Source organism: Prionailurus viverrinus, chromosome X, assembly GCF_022837055.1.
Source record: "Prionailurus viverrinus isolate Anna chromosome X, UM_Priviv_1.0, whole genome shotgun sequence".
Taxonomy (NCBI): domain Eukaryota; kingdom Metazoa; phylum Chordata; class Mammalia; order Carnivora; family Felidae; genus Prionailurus; species Prionailurus viverrinus.
Window position 1 is genome coordinate 4,002,106 of NC_062579.1, and position 15,868 is coordinate 4,017,973.

The window sequence follows — 15,868 nt, forward strand, 5'->3', positions numbered from 1 at the left end:
ACAAAGGAAAAAGTACATGTGGATGATTCTGCCGTGTCTGTGCAGATGTCCTGCATGATGGTTTTAATCACAGGTTCTCTCTCCCAGGTGTAACTAGCATGGTCAATGCAGGAGCGATGAGTGGTTCTGGAAACCTGATGGATTTCCTCGATGAGCCATTCCCTGATGTGGGGACATATGAGGACTTCCACACCATCGACTGGCTAAGGGAAAAGTCACGGGACACCGACAGACACAGAAAGGTAGGTGGCCTTCCTAAAAGACATATTGAAGGGGGACGCTTCCTGAGCTGAGGTTAGGGTCACGCGTCACATGCTGGGCTACGTTCTAAAAAAGAGAAGGGCTAGTGGGAGAGGCAGAGATGTGGACAGATAATGACGGTATTAGGTGCTCGGGGTGGGGGGCTGTGTCATACAGAGGTATGGTGTGGGGGGCAGGGAGGGGACTCCGGAACCAGACAAGTCAGGCACATCGTGCCCTTGGCCCCTTTAGGCGGGGTGACTTTTGGGGTGCCGTTTCGGGACCCTGGTTTCTCTTCTGCGAGGGTGGAGGTCATTCGGCGTAAACACCGAATGAGGTGTGTGTGTACGAAAGCCCGTATTTCAGGGCCTGGCGTCCAGCGGGCAGTCAGCACATACGTCAGTGGCCACGGCGAGGTGGTATCGGGGCCGTGTGATCATTCGGGAGGGACGGTCAGGGAAGGGTGTTTTAGAGAGGGTGACATTTCACTGGGGTCTGGAAGGATGACTGGGAGTTTGCTAGGCGGGGAAAGAGGAAAGGGTTCCCAGGTCAGGAGCGGCCCTTTTTCGCGTGGCGGAGGCATGGCAGAACCCGGCGCCGTGCGTGGTTCCGGCGGCTCGGAGGCCCGGCGGAGGGTTCCCAGAAGGGAAGACCTGAGTCTGGCGGCACGGGCCGTGGAGCCGCGCGGGGGGTGGTGGCCAAGGAGGCCGCGAAGAGGGGGTTGGGTTTCCTCTTCCCGGTCGCGGCCACGGAGTGCGAGAAAGATGCGTCGCAAAGGGAGACGCGGGAAGGAAGCTCGGAGATTATTAGCTGGGGGGAAAGAGGAAGAAGGTGCGACCGAGGGCAGTGAAGTGCGGGAGCCTCCGACGGGGATTTGGGGCGGGTCTCGGGGGCGGGCGGGGAGCGGAGGCCGGGACGAGGCCCGGCCGCGGGTTCGAAGCGGACGAGGCCTCTGTTGGGGCCGGAGGGAGGAAGAGGGGAGCGGCCGGCGGGTTCCGCGGGAGCCGCTCCGAGTGCGCGCCGTTGTCGCAGCGCGCGGCTGGGGTCGGTTGGCAGGTGGGGGGCGCCCTGCGGTTCCGGGGTGAGGTCGGGGCTGCGGGGGCGTCGGGGGCTCGCCGGCGGGCGCCGAGGGGTCCGAAGCGGCCGAGGCGGCCTGCGTGCGGAGACGGAGAAGGTCCGGCGGGGCGCAGACGGGGCGCCCGTGACAGACGCTTCGAAGAGGCACGTGGAGGCGGTGGAGGGGAACCGGCGAAGTGGCCGCGAGCGAAAGGAGGGAGAGAGTGGCGAGGTGGCGGACGGGCCCTCGGGGACGGCACCTTCCCGTAGGCGAGGAGTGTCCCGTCGCTCGGTCGCTGCACCGAGCGGCGGGAGAAGGGGAAGAGACGCGTGTGGGGGTGCGGCGGGGTCAGAGGACGGCCGGCCCCTTGGTCCCCGGCGAGGAGGAGCGCGGGAGACGGGGCGGCCTGCGGCCTGCAGCCGCGGCGGCCGGACTCCGGCCCTCGGGCCCTGTCGGGCACCAGAGTGTTCCCGGAACGCGGCCACGCACGCCGCTTCGCCCCTTCGCGGATGCGTTCCTCGCGGCTCCTTTCGTGCCACTGTCGCACGGCCGGGTAGTCGTGCCAGAGGCCCGCCGGGCCGCGGAGCGCGCGGTCTTTCCAGAAGATGCTGTGAAGGGTGCCGAGAGGAAGGCGTCCCAGGAAGGCGGGGCTCTGTGAAGGGGGAGCAAAGGTGACCCGTGCGGCTCATTCGGAGCTCTTACTCATAACGTTCACCCTGGGAAAGAAGCAAAGGAAATGAACTCGTTGTTGAAGGGGTTCTTTGGCGAGCAGACCTTACAGTGTAAGTGAAAGCAGGAATTCTTGTTTTTATTTTATTTATTTTTAATTTTTTTTAATGTTTATTTTTGAGAGAGAGAGAGCACGAATGGGGGGGCGTGCAGAGAGAGAGGGAGACGCAGAATCTGAAGCAGGCTCCAGGCTCTGAGCTGCCAGCATAGAGCCCGACGTGGGGTTTGAACCCACGGACTGTGAGATCATGAGCTGAGCTGAAGTCGGATGCTTAACCGACTGAGCCACCGAGGCGCCCTTGTCATTCTTTTTTTTAAAATAAGGTTTATTTCTTTATCTTTGAGAGAGGAGAGAGCACATGTGCGCAGGAGCAGGGGGGAGGGGCAGGGAGAGAGGGGCCTCCAACTCCTGAACCGTGAGATCACGCCTGAGCCCAAACCAAGAGTTCGATGCTTAACTGTCTGCGGCACCCGGGCCCCTACCCCCACCCCCCAGCAGTAATTCTTATTGAAAGTGGTGACGATGAGTTCATGCCTCCCTTCGAATGGCTTCTGAATAATGAAAGATCACGTCACACTACGGAAGGTTTTTTAATTAAGTGATTTTCGGGGTGGGGGGGGGATTCTAATTCTTAGGAGACTGTTATGGCATCCTTGTCACCCTGTGAGCCAGAAAGCCCATTCTGTCATTGTGCTGGGCAACCGAAAGGATATCGTCAGTGGGAATTTTGTTGCTTAATCACACTCATTTTCTTAGGCACCCGTTTCCCAAGGAAACCGTTCCTCGGCAGGAAGCATGGGTTACAAAGCGTATCCAGATGAACCACTGTGTCTTTTTGTTTCTAGATAACCAGCAAAAGCAAGGAGTCCATATGGGAGTTCATCAAGAGTCTGCTGGACGCCTGGTCAGGATGGGTGGTGATGCTGCTCATTGGCCTGCTGGCGGGTATGTGGAGGGCACGCGGCGGACACGTGGAGGGGCAGGAGGTCCTCCTGGGCGGAGCTGGAGGTACCAAAACCCAAATCGACAACCGTCTGGGACGGTATCCCGAAAAAGAAGCGATCCTCTCTTATCTGTCGAGGCTTTTCTTACTTGAAATACCTAGGAGCAAAATACACGACCACACGTTTCACGTGACGCGTGCCATCAGTAAGGCAAGACCCCAAGGCGTGGGCCCGAGTGCCGTCACTGGAAAGCTGTAATTAGAGAGCTGGTAGCCGCTTCTGCACCGCACGGTCGTTCGTTGCCGTAGTGGATTTTATCGAAGGCACATTGTATGCCAGAAAGTGTGGGAGCACTTTGATCTCTAAAAACCAAACCCCATAGGAGGGAGGTGTTTACGGATACTGGCAGGCCCTGGAACGAATTGTACACATCCTAAAGATACTCGGGATAATTCCAGCCCCCCGCGGGCTGTGGACTAGGCCCAGGGGAGATACCTGCAGGCCGACGTTGTTATGACCCTCAGGGACTCCGGGCCCTTCATTTTATAATCCCGTCACCCTGCTGCCAGCGGGAGGTGTCCAGAGTGAAGGGATGAGTATCTGGAGGGGACACCTGCCCTTTGAATGTCACAGGTACCAGCTCTCCGTGGAAATTGTTTCCTGAAACTTAGTTCCTTTTAGGAGGCTGTGAAGGTTAACGTCTAAGAAGAAAATATCTGAGCACACTAAGAGATGCCCTTGATAAAAATCACCTGCCTGTAATATCATCATAGTTGTGGTTATAGGATCGATCAGAGGATCACTAGAATACAGGCCGAATGTAGTAAATGTTCTAAAAAAGAATATTAAGGGGGCATAGATACACATTTTCCGATTACAGAGGATTTTGATTTCTGGGCATTCTTTCATTTATTCCATATACAGTTGTGGGAGAGGCTTGGTTGCCAGGGAGGGGCTCCATTGGCCTTGGCCTGTCCTAAAGAGCCCAGACTAGTGTGGAAGGGGGGGCTCTTTCCCTCTGGTCACGGTGGCTGTCCATCCATTTCCCTAATTTTAGCCTCCCTTTCCCGGGGGCATCCCCTGTATAAAATGGCAGCAAGGCCGGCGGGGACTTTGATTTCACGGATATACGGTGTTTCGCCACCAATTTGTTTGACTGCTTCCACGAAGACCTTTGAAAGTGGGCAGCGTAGGAATTTGCTGTGAATTTTGACGTCTTTATGTAGAATAGGTGTATGAAGCTGTATACTGTATCATTATTCTTGCCTTCTGGGAAGGACAAGTAAATAGAGGAAATGAGGAAATCCGGAATAGGTACTCCAGCATCTTCCCAGGGCGCACAGCGCAGCATGGATTTATTGACGAACGTAAGAGCCTAATTGGGCTCTCTTTAACCAATCTGACACTGCCCGGTTGATTTCACTGCCAGCCCAATTTTTGGCAGTTGTTTCAGGAAGAATCACCTGGGGAATGAAAACAAAAATTCTGCTGCCTGGGCTTCAAGGAAATAGGATCCCTGGAGATGGTGCCCTAGCATTGGGTAAAGCCCCTCTCCTCTCTTTCTCCCAGCCCCCTCTACCTGCGATTCTAATGTGCAGCTGGGGCTGAAGCCCCCCTGGCGAAGGGCGATCCCTCGGACACACCAGCAGACAGATCTAGGAGGAAGGCGAGAAGGGGATGATACTGACAGTGAAGGTGGCCTTGAAGGGAAAGTCAGCAGATTGTGTCCCGTTCACTTTTCCCTTCCCCCGTTGTTCTGACCGTGGGGGAGGACTCAGGGGTCCCACTGCCTGGCCTGGCCTCTCCTCAGCGGCGCCCTGGGCATCCTGTTTCGGCTCCCATTATGGGGAGGCCTGAGCAGTGTCGCCTCTACAGGGCGTTTATCAGGAATCACCACTGGGTGTCGCTGTTGTTCCACCGAAGGAAGCTGAGCTGCACAGTGCGGGCCAGCCCGCTGAGTCTGCCCTGAAGGTTGGAGGAGGGATAAGGTGATCACAAATGAAAGAATAGTGACGAAATTCGGGGGGAATCCTTGGGTCTTGCCCTTGGGTATCTACTGGACCCCTCCCTCACCTTCATTAGGTCTTCGTTCAAGTGTCCTCTTCCTTTGAGGCATTCCCTGACCACCTTTCCTAAAAGTCCTCTCTCCCTCTCTCAGCCTCGCCCCAGTGTGCGTGCGTGTGCGTGTGCATGTAAAACCTTCATTAAGACATAATTCACATCTCGTACAATTCACCTTGTTAAAGTGTACAATCGAGTGGTTTTTAGCGTATGCAGAGTTGTAAAACTGTCACCGCGATTTTAGAACCTTTTCATCAGCCCCCAGAAGACCTCCATACCCCTTAGCTATCAAGCCCCAGTGCCCCCAGCCTCCTCCCAGCCCTAGGAAGCCCCGGATCTGCTTCCCGTGGCTATACGTTTGCCTCTCGTGGACATTTCACGCAGTGGGATCCTACCGTATGTGGTCCTGCGGTTGGTGTCCTTCACTGGGCATCACGGTTCGGGGTTCGCCCTGTCACGCGCGTCAGTGCTTCACCCTTTTTTGTTGCCAAATGCTGTTCCATCGTGTGGATAGACCGCATTTTATTTCTCCATGCGGCAGCATGGGCGCGTGGGTCGTGTCCACTTTTCGACTGCTGTGAGGAGTGCTGCCGTGAACATTCGTGTGCGAGTCCTTGCACGGACTATGTTTTCCTTTCTCCCGGGTGGACACCTTGCAGATGGCTGTCTTCCAAAGTGGCTGCACCGTTGTAACGTGCTGGATTTTTCTCTCTAGCATGTCCCACCTGCTATCGGAGCCCCCGATTCACTTACTTCTTTTGTCCAGGGTCTTTCCCCCCATGACGTGCAGTTCCACGAAGGCAGGGACCTGAGTCTGCCTCGTTCACTGCCATATCCCCAGGGCGTGGACTAGGGACTGGTGCGAAGGGAGGAGTGAATGGCTGGACCGGGGTTTTCTGGTTGTCGTTCATTTATCGCATTATGGATGTGTAGTTCGCGCCGTGTCCCCAACACAGATACAACAATGGACAAGCCACTTGCGGACATAGAGTGGACACAGAGTCTGGACATCTGGCCATGGCATGCAAACCACACAACAGGATCTCCACCCTCCCAGCCCCATTTATGGACTAGACGCTATACACACACATACACTCATCGCACACACACTCATGTTACCAGGATGTGACAGGTATGGTGATGGGGGAATGCCTGGGAGGTACGCCTAGCCCAGACCTAGGAAATCAGGGAAGGCTTCCCGAAGGAGGATGTAAATACTGCCTCTGGAAGGTCAGTAGGAGATTGGCGGGTGTGGGAAGGACAGTGCTGGCTGAGGTGGCGCAGAGAGGAGAGCCTAGTGTGCTCCATCCGGGAACATGGTGTGGGCAGTGTGGCGGTTAGCGATGGAGAGAGCTGAGGCTGGAGAGGTATGAGGGGCCAGCTGTTCGGGTCTGCTGCCTGCTAAGGATTCAGGCGTTCTCCCGAGAACAGGGGGCGGCTTTCGGTGTAACAGGAGAAGAGCCGGGAAGGGGGAGCCGTGTCGCAGGTGTGCGGACGCCTTCGGTGTTGATGCAGGTGGGGAGGTGGTATTGAGATAGAGATCTAGTAATAGTTTGCAAAATGTAGCGGCCTGAAAGTCTTCCCTGCCTCTGTAAAAGACTCTAGAATGGGTTATTCTGGAAGGAGACCCAAAGGTAGGCTTCCGTGGCCCACCGCACACTCTCTGTTATCTCACTTCCATCGGAGTTCAAAGCAGTTATTTACTCAGATAGATCCACACGGTCCCTTATCCGTAATTTTAAAAATCCGGGAAAGTCCTAATAGGTGAGATTTTCCAAGTTTGGTTCCCATTTGGTGGCAAAACGGTGCTTAAACGATGAGGCTGGTATAGTCGTTATGCCTCCGTTTTCTCTGAATCGTCAGGTTGGCCTGAGACAGGTTAATAATGTGTGTGATCCCAGCCTCGTGCCCCAGAAGCCGCTGAGGGGGTTGCATCATTTACAGGGCACAGGTACCGTGTTTCTAGACTTTGGAAGGGGTGAATTCTGAAAGCTGCTTGGCCCCCGTGGCTTGTGGTGACCTAAGACCTGCCTGACCGTCAGTCTTGCGGGATTTAAGGCACGCGGGCGGCACGGATCGTCGTCCTCTGCTCGTCACCGGCCTGGGCGCTGCTTGCCCACGCCGTAAGTGCTCAGGAGACCCGACGATCGATGAAAGAAACTTTCTCTACGTGTTCCTTCTGCTGCATGTTCATCTCCTGGTCCGGCCGCGTCTCTGCGTTGGCCCCGGGCCCCGTGTTCTCCTGCGTCATCACAGGGCGACTCCTCTAAGTGGCTCTCGCTGCCTCTTCCAGGCACCTTGGCTGGGGTCATCGATCTCGCCGTCGACTGGATGACCGACTTGAAGGAGGGGGTCTGTCTGTCTGCCTTCTGGTACAGCCACGAGCAGTGCTGCTGGACGTCCAACGAGACCACTTTTGAGGACAGGGACAAGTGTCCCCTGTGGCAGAAATGGTCGGAGCTGCTGGTGAACCAGTCAGAGGTGCGTTTCTGGGGAGGGTCCTGGCTGGGAGCGGCCGCTGTTCCACGGGCGCTTGGGAACCTGGGCCTCCTGTGACTGTCTGTACTTTTATCTCCAAGTGTCTGTTCCGGCAGCCGTCGGTGCTCAATACCAGTGCGGCTTGGCTTTTCCCAGCTCTGATGTGCAAACCGAAGTTGGAAAAGCCTTCCGTACCGATTCGTGTGCATGGTATACGTAGGTGTTCGTAAAAGCCTTGTTATTTTTCTTAGCGAGAGTGGTCTGTTGATCGTGCTACAGAAATAGGGTTGCTTTTTATACCTTCTAATAAAAGAAGTTATCTTTTTTTTTTTTAACAATACCAGCTTCAGTGAGATATAATTCACCTCCCATATGGCTTGCCCATTGAAAGCGTGCAGCCCACTGGGTTTTAGAATATCCTCAGCATTGTGCTGCATTAACCACAGAATAATTTCACAACATCTTCATCATCCCCAAGGAAGCCCTGCACCCCTTAGCAGTTCCCCCCCCCATTCCTCCCAGCCCTCCAGTCAGAAGCAACCACTCCACTGACCTTTCCGTCTCTAAGTGGAATCGTACAATACGTGGACCTTCGTGTCCGACTTCCTTTGCTCGCATGAAGGTTTCAGGGCATCCGCCTCCTCGCCCGGTTTTGATTGCAGCCACCCTAGCAGGTGCGAAGTGCTATCTTGGTGGGGTTCAAGTTCTCATCTTCCAGTGCGGTTCACGAGTGCATCGCAGAGGGTGCTTCTGGGCCTTCTCTGATGGGAGTGTCCCGGCACAGGGGACTTAGAGCTTCAGATCTGTATGCATGTGTCACTGACAGATCGGAAACCCAGGTCGGGGGGCGCTGGGTCGGCAAGATTCACGTTAGGGGTAACTCGGAGACGTTCAAGCTAGAACTATTTTTGGACGATGGATGTGATTTATCCCTTTTCTCCCCCCCAACCCCCTCCCACGCACTCCCCCCTCCCCTCCCCCCCCCCCATGTACTTGCCACAGCTGAAGCGATGTGGAATGCACTTGGCCATTTTGCTAAACCTCCTTCTCAGCGGAATTGAAAATTAATTCCTTCCAATCTGAGAGGTAGACAGGGATCTTGAAATCTCACACGTTCTCAGTGCTCTCCATGACGTCCAAAAATAAATTCTCTCCTTGGGTTGATGGGAGTGGGCAGGCGATATTGGCTGGACACCGTATTTTATTTCTTCTCTCCTCCTTGCAATATGGGTTTTTTTTGGGAAATATGGCCGTCTATCTTTTCATCCGTTTCTAAGATTTATGCTTTGATTCAAAGAATGACTGTTACCAAGAGTGAGAAGTTATTTTTGGTCTCAAAAAAGCACATTTTTAAGTGGGTGAAATGTATTCTTCGGTCCGATTTCTCTTGCCTCGGGTGTGAATATATGGGATTGTAAAGGCCAGAACGGTCTCCTGGAACGTGGTTTTGCATTTAATAGGCGCACATGCGGCCGTATCCGTGGCCTGACTCCTAGGTGACCTCGCTTTCCTTCGCCCCTCACTTGAGTGATCCAGATGGTGGCAAGAAGCTGAGGCCGAGAGAAATGTCTCCACCCGGCCAACCAGGTCCTCAGCATCAAAGACCCCAGACCGTGTGTTTGGTTCAGAAAGCCAGCCTTCATTCATCAGATAATTTGGAATAAATGGTTCAAGGAGTTATTCTGAAGGAGATGAACATGTATTTTTCCCTCTAAAAGCGCCTGGAGAGCGTGTCGCGGCGCACTTTGCTGGGCCCCACCTCGGGTGCGTGTGACTCGGCAGCCCCGGGGTGCGGCCCGAGAACCTGCATCCCGCACGCGGGCTCAGGTGATGTGGATGCTGCGGGTCAGGGGACCACAGCCGGGTGGCTGCATCCTGCAACATCGGACAGAGCCTCCGGGGTCGCCAGGGCAGACTTCTGGGCGTCCCGCCTTCCCCTACCCGCGGCGGGCGAGGGGGAAGGCCCCGTGACCTTGGCGGTTCCCCGAGTGCTGAGGGTTTCGCCCCGCGGAAGGTGTGTGGGCACAGCTCCTGGACGAACGCCCGGTGCGGTGTTTGTGTGTACCTGCCGTAGCAATGGCAATAGCTGATAAAACCAACGCTGGCCTTTTTGTTGACACGGGACCGGATGGGAAGCTGGCCGATGCCTTCAAAGCTCCCGCTGTGCCCTCTGCACGGAGGGGGCGGGCGGGCGCGGCGCTCTGGTTGGTGACAGCTCATCTTTCTTTCTTGTTTTGTGTCTGTCGTCTAGGGCGCCAGTGCTTACATTCTGAATTACCTAATGTACATCCTGTGGGCATTGCTGTTTGCGTTCTTGGCCGTCTCCCTGGTGCGCGTCTTTGCGCCATACGCCTGTGGCTCGGGTATACCAGAGGTGAGTGCCGGCTGGATTTCTTCTGTGCCGATAATAAGCCTAGCAAACACTTATGTAGCACCTAGGTGCCAAGCACGTGATCTCTGTTAACTCGTTTAGTCCTTACGGTGAGACGAGGAGGGAAGGTCTGCTATTTTGCCCTTGAGAGTTAAAGAAACTGAAGCACAGAGAGGTTAAGTAACTTGCCTGAGGTCACGAAGCTGCTTAGCAGCAAGTTGAACCCAGCTGTCTGGCTTAGGGATTTATGCTCTATATTCAGGATTTATGCTCCATTGCTTCTCAGATGATTAAATTCTTGTCTTTGCAAGCCAGGCATAACTCTCACGGCCTGTGGAATGGGAGTTAATTAACCACATACATAAGTGTGGCACTTCAGAAACTTGTAAGTGCACCTGTGACGTAATGTGAGCAAAGACAGCGATGGACGTTTGTTACCCAGAAAGTTCACTGATGAGTCAACTCTCTTGTGGGTCAACTCCCTTGCCCTGTTTTGCTCTTCTGGTGACACGGTAATAGCGATCCTTAAAAAGCTTAAGTCCACATTCAGCGCATGCACTGTGAACGCACCCTTGTGGGCTCAGAGTTCTTAACGTCTTTTTGCATTTTCGCGTAACCAAAGTGTAAGGGAAGTGACCTCATCGATCAGGAGGGATGCTTGAGATTAAACTTCCCACCTAGGAGGATCTGCTGGCTAGAATAATGAGAGTCGGGCTAATTCCCCAAAAGCCCAGATGCTGAAAATTTTGGCCAGAAATAAGTTCACCAGTTCTTATGTTATCACTACCATCGAAGCAGTTCCGTTTTCCTTCAGGCTGGTGCTTCGGCAACGCCCCTAGGTGGTGGGGACGGTGAGTTTAAAGATGTGACCGATGATGGCAACGGCCCCACGTTGGTCCCTGCTCCCCTGCGCCCACATTCTTTGCTGGTATTTGCCAGCACTGCCGCTGTTGCGGGCGGTTCACGGAGAGGGCTGGAGTAATTGAGAGACTGCCGAAAGAAAAGCGCGACATCGTCCCGTTGCGGGAAAGAGAGAGAGAAGAAAAAGACCTGATGCGTCATGTTGACTTTTTGACGGTTTGTATTAACACGTTACCGCAGGAACCTGAAAGGCAATCCCGTCGTGCTGCAGCGCGACCCGGGCGCCCCTACAGCTCACGGGGCCGTGCGGAATCGCACAAGAGAAACCACAGCGCTCGTGGGGAAGATGGCTCCAGGAGCACAACACGCAGAAACTCCGTCAGCGACACGTATGGAAAAGACAGAAAGCCAGTCGAAACAGTAGCCCGGCTTACACGTGTTAAATGGTTAAGAAATCTGTACTCGCCACTGAGCGTGTGACCTGGTAGACGTTGGAGGCACGTGCCGCGTGTGTTTTGTGCGCTCCCGCCGCGTTTCTCCCAGCTGAAGTTGTGCATAAGCAGACGCGAAATTTGCATTATGCTCAAGTTCTTCCCTAATGCATGAGTCACGTTGGAACAAATTTGTGTTTTCAAAACAAGCGCTGTGACCGAACCGACTGTGTTGTATTTGGTGTCTAAGAGCTGACGCACCCCAGATGACAGAAAGAGCAGACTGGTGTTGGCCTCTCAGTTTTATGATCCCACTGCCCGATGGTAGGCTGTTTTTTTTTTGGTTTTTGTTTTTTTTTTTTTTGACCCGAGTCGCCTTTCCAAAATGAGCAGGTGGCCAACGGGGAATTGGAAAATTTCAGGCGGCAACAACCGGGGACACATGGCTCAGCTTGCGAACTTGTAGACAGACAGGGGGCTTGGAGGTGAGCTCTGTCTGTGAGGGGCCGCCTGCACTTGGTCTTGTCCAGAGCGGGCATCTATTTGTGACAGCTGAACCGGAAAGGAGTTAAGTCCTGAGTCGGGCATCACGTTTCCTATGTGGCAGACGTGCAAGGCACACGCTGGTGTGGATGCAACGCAGAAAGGCAGTGTCGAGTGAAGAAAGGGGCAGTAGTATATCTGAAGTGTGATTCTATCTCTGCAAAGTCCGCAAACGGCCACAACGGAGCCGCACCCTGTTTAGTGACACACGTACGCGGATGGTATAAAGGAAGGCAAGGAAACGATCGATTGGGCTCGGGAAGGAGGAAGGTTCCACCGAGGAAACAAACACGGGGCTTTCCTGGGTACCCATTCTTCTATCTGAAATGCGGGTGCGTGGGTGCTTGTTTTATTAATATGCTTTTGAGTCATATGTAACATGTAACAGATTGGTTTCTCAATTTATGAAAGAGCTCACAATGATCTTTGAAAGTACCACGAAGCCAAGGGCGGCTGTCTAATGAAGTTTCGGTCACCATGACTCAGTAGTAGCAAAATTTTCACTGTTACCACACTAGGGCTTGAAATTGCTAACCTCGGGGTGCAGTACCTACTCCAGCTCTTGGAGGAAAGGGGCAGAGGAGACAGGAAATGTGAATGATTCATGCTGGAAAAGAACCTCCTAGTCAAGACCCAAGTGACTACATAAACTGACTTCACTCACAGTGAGATACAAGGCCGCACGCCCTCATTTTAGCAAAGAGGCTAACTGCTCAGAATGGACATTCCTTTGGAAACCTTTTTTGCAATGCAAATGTAGAGAACATTTATTTTGTGTAACACGTGCTCTTGTATAAGGCACATTGAAAAGTGCAGACTAGTTCTTGGGGTTCCCGTGTCCCTCCTTCTCTGCCTGCTTTGTCCGTAGAACCACCGTTGACTCCGGAAGAAATCACGTCCTTTTAAAAGTTGCTTTGAATTGGGGCGCCTGGGTGGCGCAGTCGGTTAAATGTCCGACTTCAGTCAGGTCACGATCTCGCGGTCCGTGAGTTCGAGCTCCGCGTCGGGCTCTGGGCTGATGGCTCGGAGCCTGGAGCCTGTTTCCGATTCTGTGTCTCCCTCTCTCTCTGCCCCTCCCCCGTTCATGCTCTGTCTCTCTCTGTCCCCGCCCCCCCCAAAAAAAAAAAGTTGCTTTGAATTGATGTTTCAGCCCATTGCAAAACGCGAATGCGCACACCAACGTTCATTTACCAGAAAGGTTTTACAGTCAACACCGGCAAGTCCCAGAACCACCGCAGTACATCTCGTTAAAGCCCCACTGGATTCGGTCTCTCTTAATTCATATTAAGCAAGTGATTACCTTTTGGCATTTACTGGGAATGAATTTGCTTTCTTTAGTTCCTAATTTGATCGTGACAATTTTATAAAATCATTTTAGAGAATTACAAAACACCTATTACATTGTTCAATTCACCGCATGTCACGGCTGGCGGAGGCTCAGGTAATTTAGATGCTTGTAATTTTCTAAATGGTGTTACGCTCTTAAACTGTACCCTAGGGTCCAAATCGACATTAACTAACTGACAAAAAATTATAGATAATTTTATTCGAGGCAACACAAAAGGGCAGGACTGCGGCAGGCATAATAAAACATCCCTTAAATAAAGGGATCTGGGATCCCCTGGGCGCGGGCTCACACAGGCCGACCACCACTAGTTAAAGACCACCTTAACCACCGCTAGTCCGTCTGCCATTAGTGAAAGGCTAGTTCAAGAAACACTGTCTGATGGTATCGTCAGAACACCCCACTTGTGCTTTTTCGGGTGCGTGCTTGCACGCTCGCTCGCTCGGTCTGTCTCCGTGAATTAAGTGTTCCATTCGTCCACCTTTAAAATTTTGAGGATTAGCTCACTTCACACCCCCCCCCCCCATCGCCAAAGGTGACGTGGTGCCAGAGAATGTTTGGGGACCGTCCCTTGAATACAGAGAAATGGGCTGCATTTTTGAATCACCCGGGGAGGCTGTAAAAATCCCCAGGGCCAGAATACACCGCAGACCAACTGCATCAAATCTCCAGGGGGAGAGCCGGTCCTCACTGGTTTCGAGCGCCAAGCTCAAGAAGGACTGTAATAGCTATTTGAGAAATTAATTTCTTGGCACAGCAATGTCCACCAGGAGGCACTTGGAAGATATGCCAATATCCTGACACTGACAAGAGATAACATTGTCCCGTTATGTATTTATGCGATGGGAAAAACAGAAATTGACCATGGATGTCCTTGGCTGACTCACTTATTGCAGGCTTGTGAATTGCCAACTCAGACAGTAAACATTCACTCCATTTCAGCCAGTTGTAGAAGTTGAAGGTAAAAAATCACTTACCCATTGGTGATGCTTCTGGATCCAAAGAATAGGGATTTGGGGTGAGGAGGACTCCAATATATGAAATTAATCACTGAGGTTGGCACCCAGTTGAATTCTAAAAGCGTAAGGCAAACCGCACCTTTAGCAGGAAAGCCATTATTTGGCTTTTATTTGGCCTTTTAAAATGCGGTAGATCTGAAAAAGGAGCAAGATGACTCTACCTGTAGTCCCAGAGTCCTTTTCAGTAGGAGGGGGCAGGATTCTATGGAAGGCAAGGAGTCACTCTGAATGCAGTCACCATTACGTCCCCTGGAGACGCGTTATTAGGATGTTGAGCATCATCTTTTTCTGACATCGTATTAAGAATATTTCCAAACATTCAGAAAAGTTGAAATAATTGGGCGGTAAACCCCCATGCCCCTGGCCTGCTGCAGGGGTTAGCAGACTTTTTCAGCAAAAGGGCAGGGGATCCATATTTTAGGCTTTGTGAACCGAGAGGGAAAATCTAGCAACGGTTGTCAGTAAAAGGTTAGTAGTCTGGTTTACACATTCCATTTAAAAATGTTAAAGCACTCTGAGTTCGTGGGTCATACAAAAATGGGCAGTGTGCTGGATGTAGCCAATGGGCCGCAGTTTGTAGACCCCGACCTATGGTCCAGTTGCCATTTTGTTCTGTTTGCTTTGTCACACAGTTAGCCAGCTTTCTGTCTCTTTATCTTGGACGTCCCTCAATAATAAAAGATTAAGAGTGGGCGCCTGGGTGGCGCAGTCGGTTGAGCGTCCGACTTCAGCCAGGTCACGATCTCACGGTCTGGGAGTTCGAGCCCCGCGTCGGGCTCTGGGCTGATGGCTCAGAGCCTGGAGCCTGTTTCCGATTCTGTGTCTCCCTCTCTCTCTGCCCCTCCCCCGTTCATGCTCTGTCTCTCTCTGTCCCAAAAATAAATAAACGTTGAAAAAAAAAAAAGAGATAAAAGATTAAGAGTTAAAATCGATAGCTACACGTCTCTCTTCAACACAACGGAGGATAACGTGAACAGGGTTAAAATGGCGTAAAGAAAATGAGACCCTGATAATTGCTCCTTCAGTTCTCATTATGGTCTCTTATTACTTTAGAAAGTCTCCAGATTTGTTACGCATTGAATGGTTTCAAGTTCTCATTAATAAAAAAAATTATATGCTATTACAAATTCTGTTAATATGAAATCCTAGCCAAATCCAGAACGAAAGTAGCCTGTCCTCGGTATGATTGCGTGAATCTGGGGGGGGGGCAGGGGGGACTTGTCACTTTCCTCGCTGTGGCATTGAAGCGGCTCATTCCACCTCGTTCTCTGTGCTCTGTTTCAGATAAAGACCATTTTGAGCGGCTTCATCATCAGGGGCTACTTGGGGAAGTGGACCCTGCTGATCAAGACTGTCACCCTGGTGCTGGTGGTGTCCTCGGGCCTGAGCCTCGGGAAAGAAGGGCCGCTGGTGCACGTGGCCTGTTGCTGTGGCAACTTCTTCAGCAGCCTCTTCTCCAAGTACAGCAAGAACGAGGGCAAGAGGCGCGAGGTGAGCAGGCTCCCCCCGACCCCCGTCCACGGTGACAGCCTCTTCCGGAGGTCCTGGCCCCGTGTCCCCTGCGCACGCGTGTTTGCACGACAGGTCTCGGGGCCTATGTGGTGCTCTTTGCCTTACAGGTGCTCTCGGCTGCCGCCGCTGCTGGAGTTTCCGTTGCCTTTGGGGCTCCAATAGGAGGTGTGCTTTTCAGCCTCGAGGAGGTGAGACGGGGCGGGATTTGTGGCCTGAGAGGTCAGGGGCGCGGAGGGCCGGCACGGCAGTAGGCTCTCAGGGCTGTGTTCCAAGGGG

General features: G+C 52.9%; 1 protein-coding gene across 2 annotated transcripts in view; it reads left to right on the top strand.

Moving 5' to 3' along the window:
• Positions 1 to 15,868, top strand: part of CLCN4 (chloride voltage-gated channel 4) — a 63,990-nt gene that overhangs the window by 24,846 nt on the left and 23,276 nt on the right. For both annotated transcript variants that reach the window (XR_007149010.1, XM_047844406.1), the window contains exons 3-8: positions 88 to 242; positions 2,873 to 2,972; positions 7,326 to 7,513; positions 9,762 to 9,884; positions 15,365 to 15,571; positions 15,700 to 15,780. Coding sequence is in view for 1 of the 2 variants with exons in the window: in XM_047844406.1 (XP_047700362.1) it covers positions 99 to 242; positions 2,873 to 2,972; positions 7,326 to 7,513; positions 9,762 to 9,884; positions 15,365 to 15,571; positions 15,700 to 15,780 (843 nt within the window). In the remaining variant the exon portion in view is untranslated. The remainder of the gene's footprint in view (positions 1 to 87; positions 243 to 2,872; positions 2,973 to 7,325; positions 7,514 to 9,761; positions 9,885 to 15,364; positions 15,572 to 15,699; positions 15,781 to 15,868) is intronic.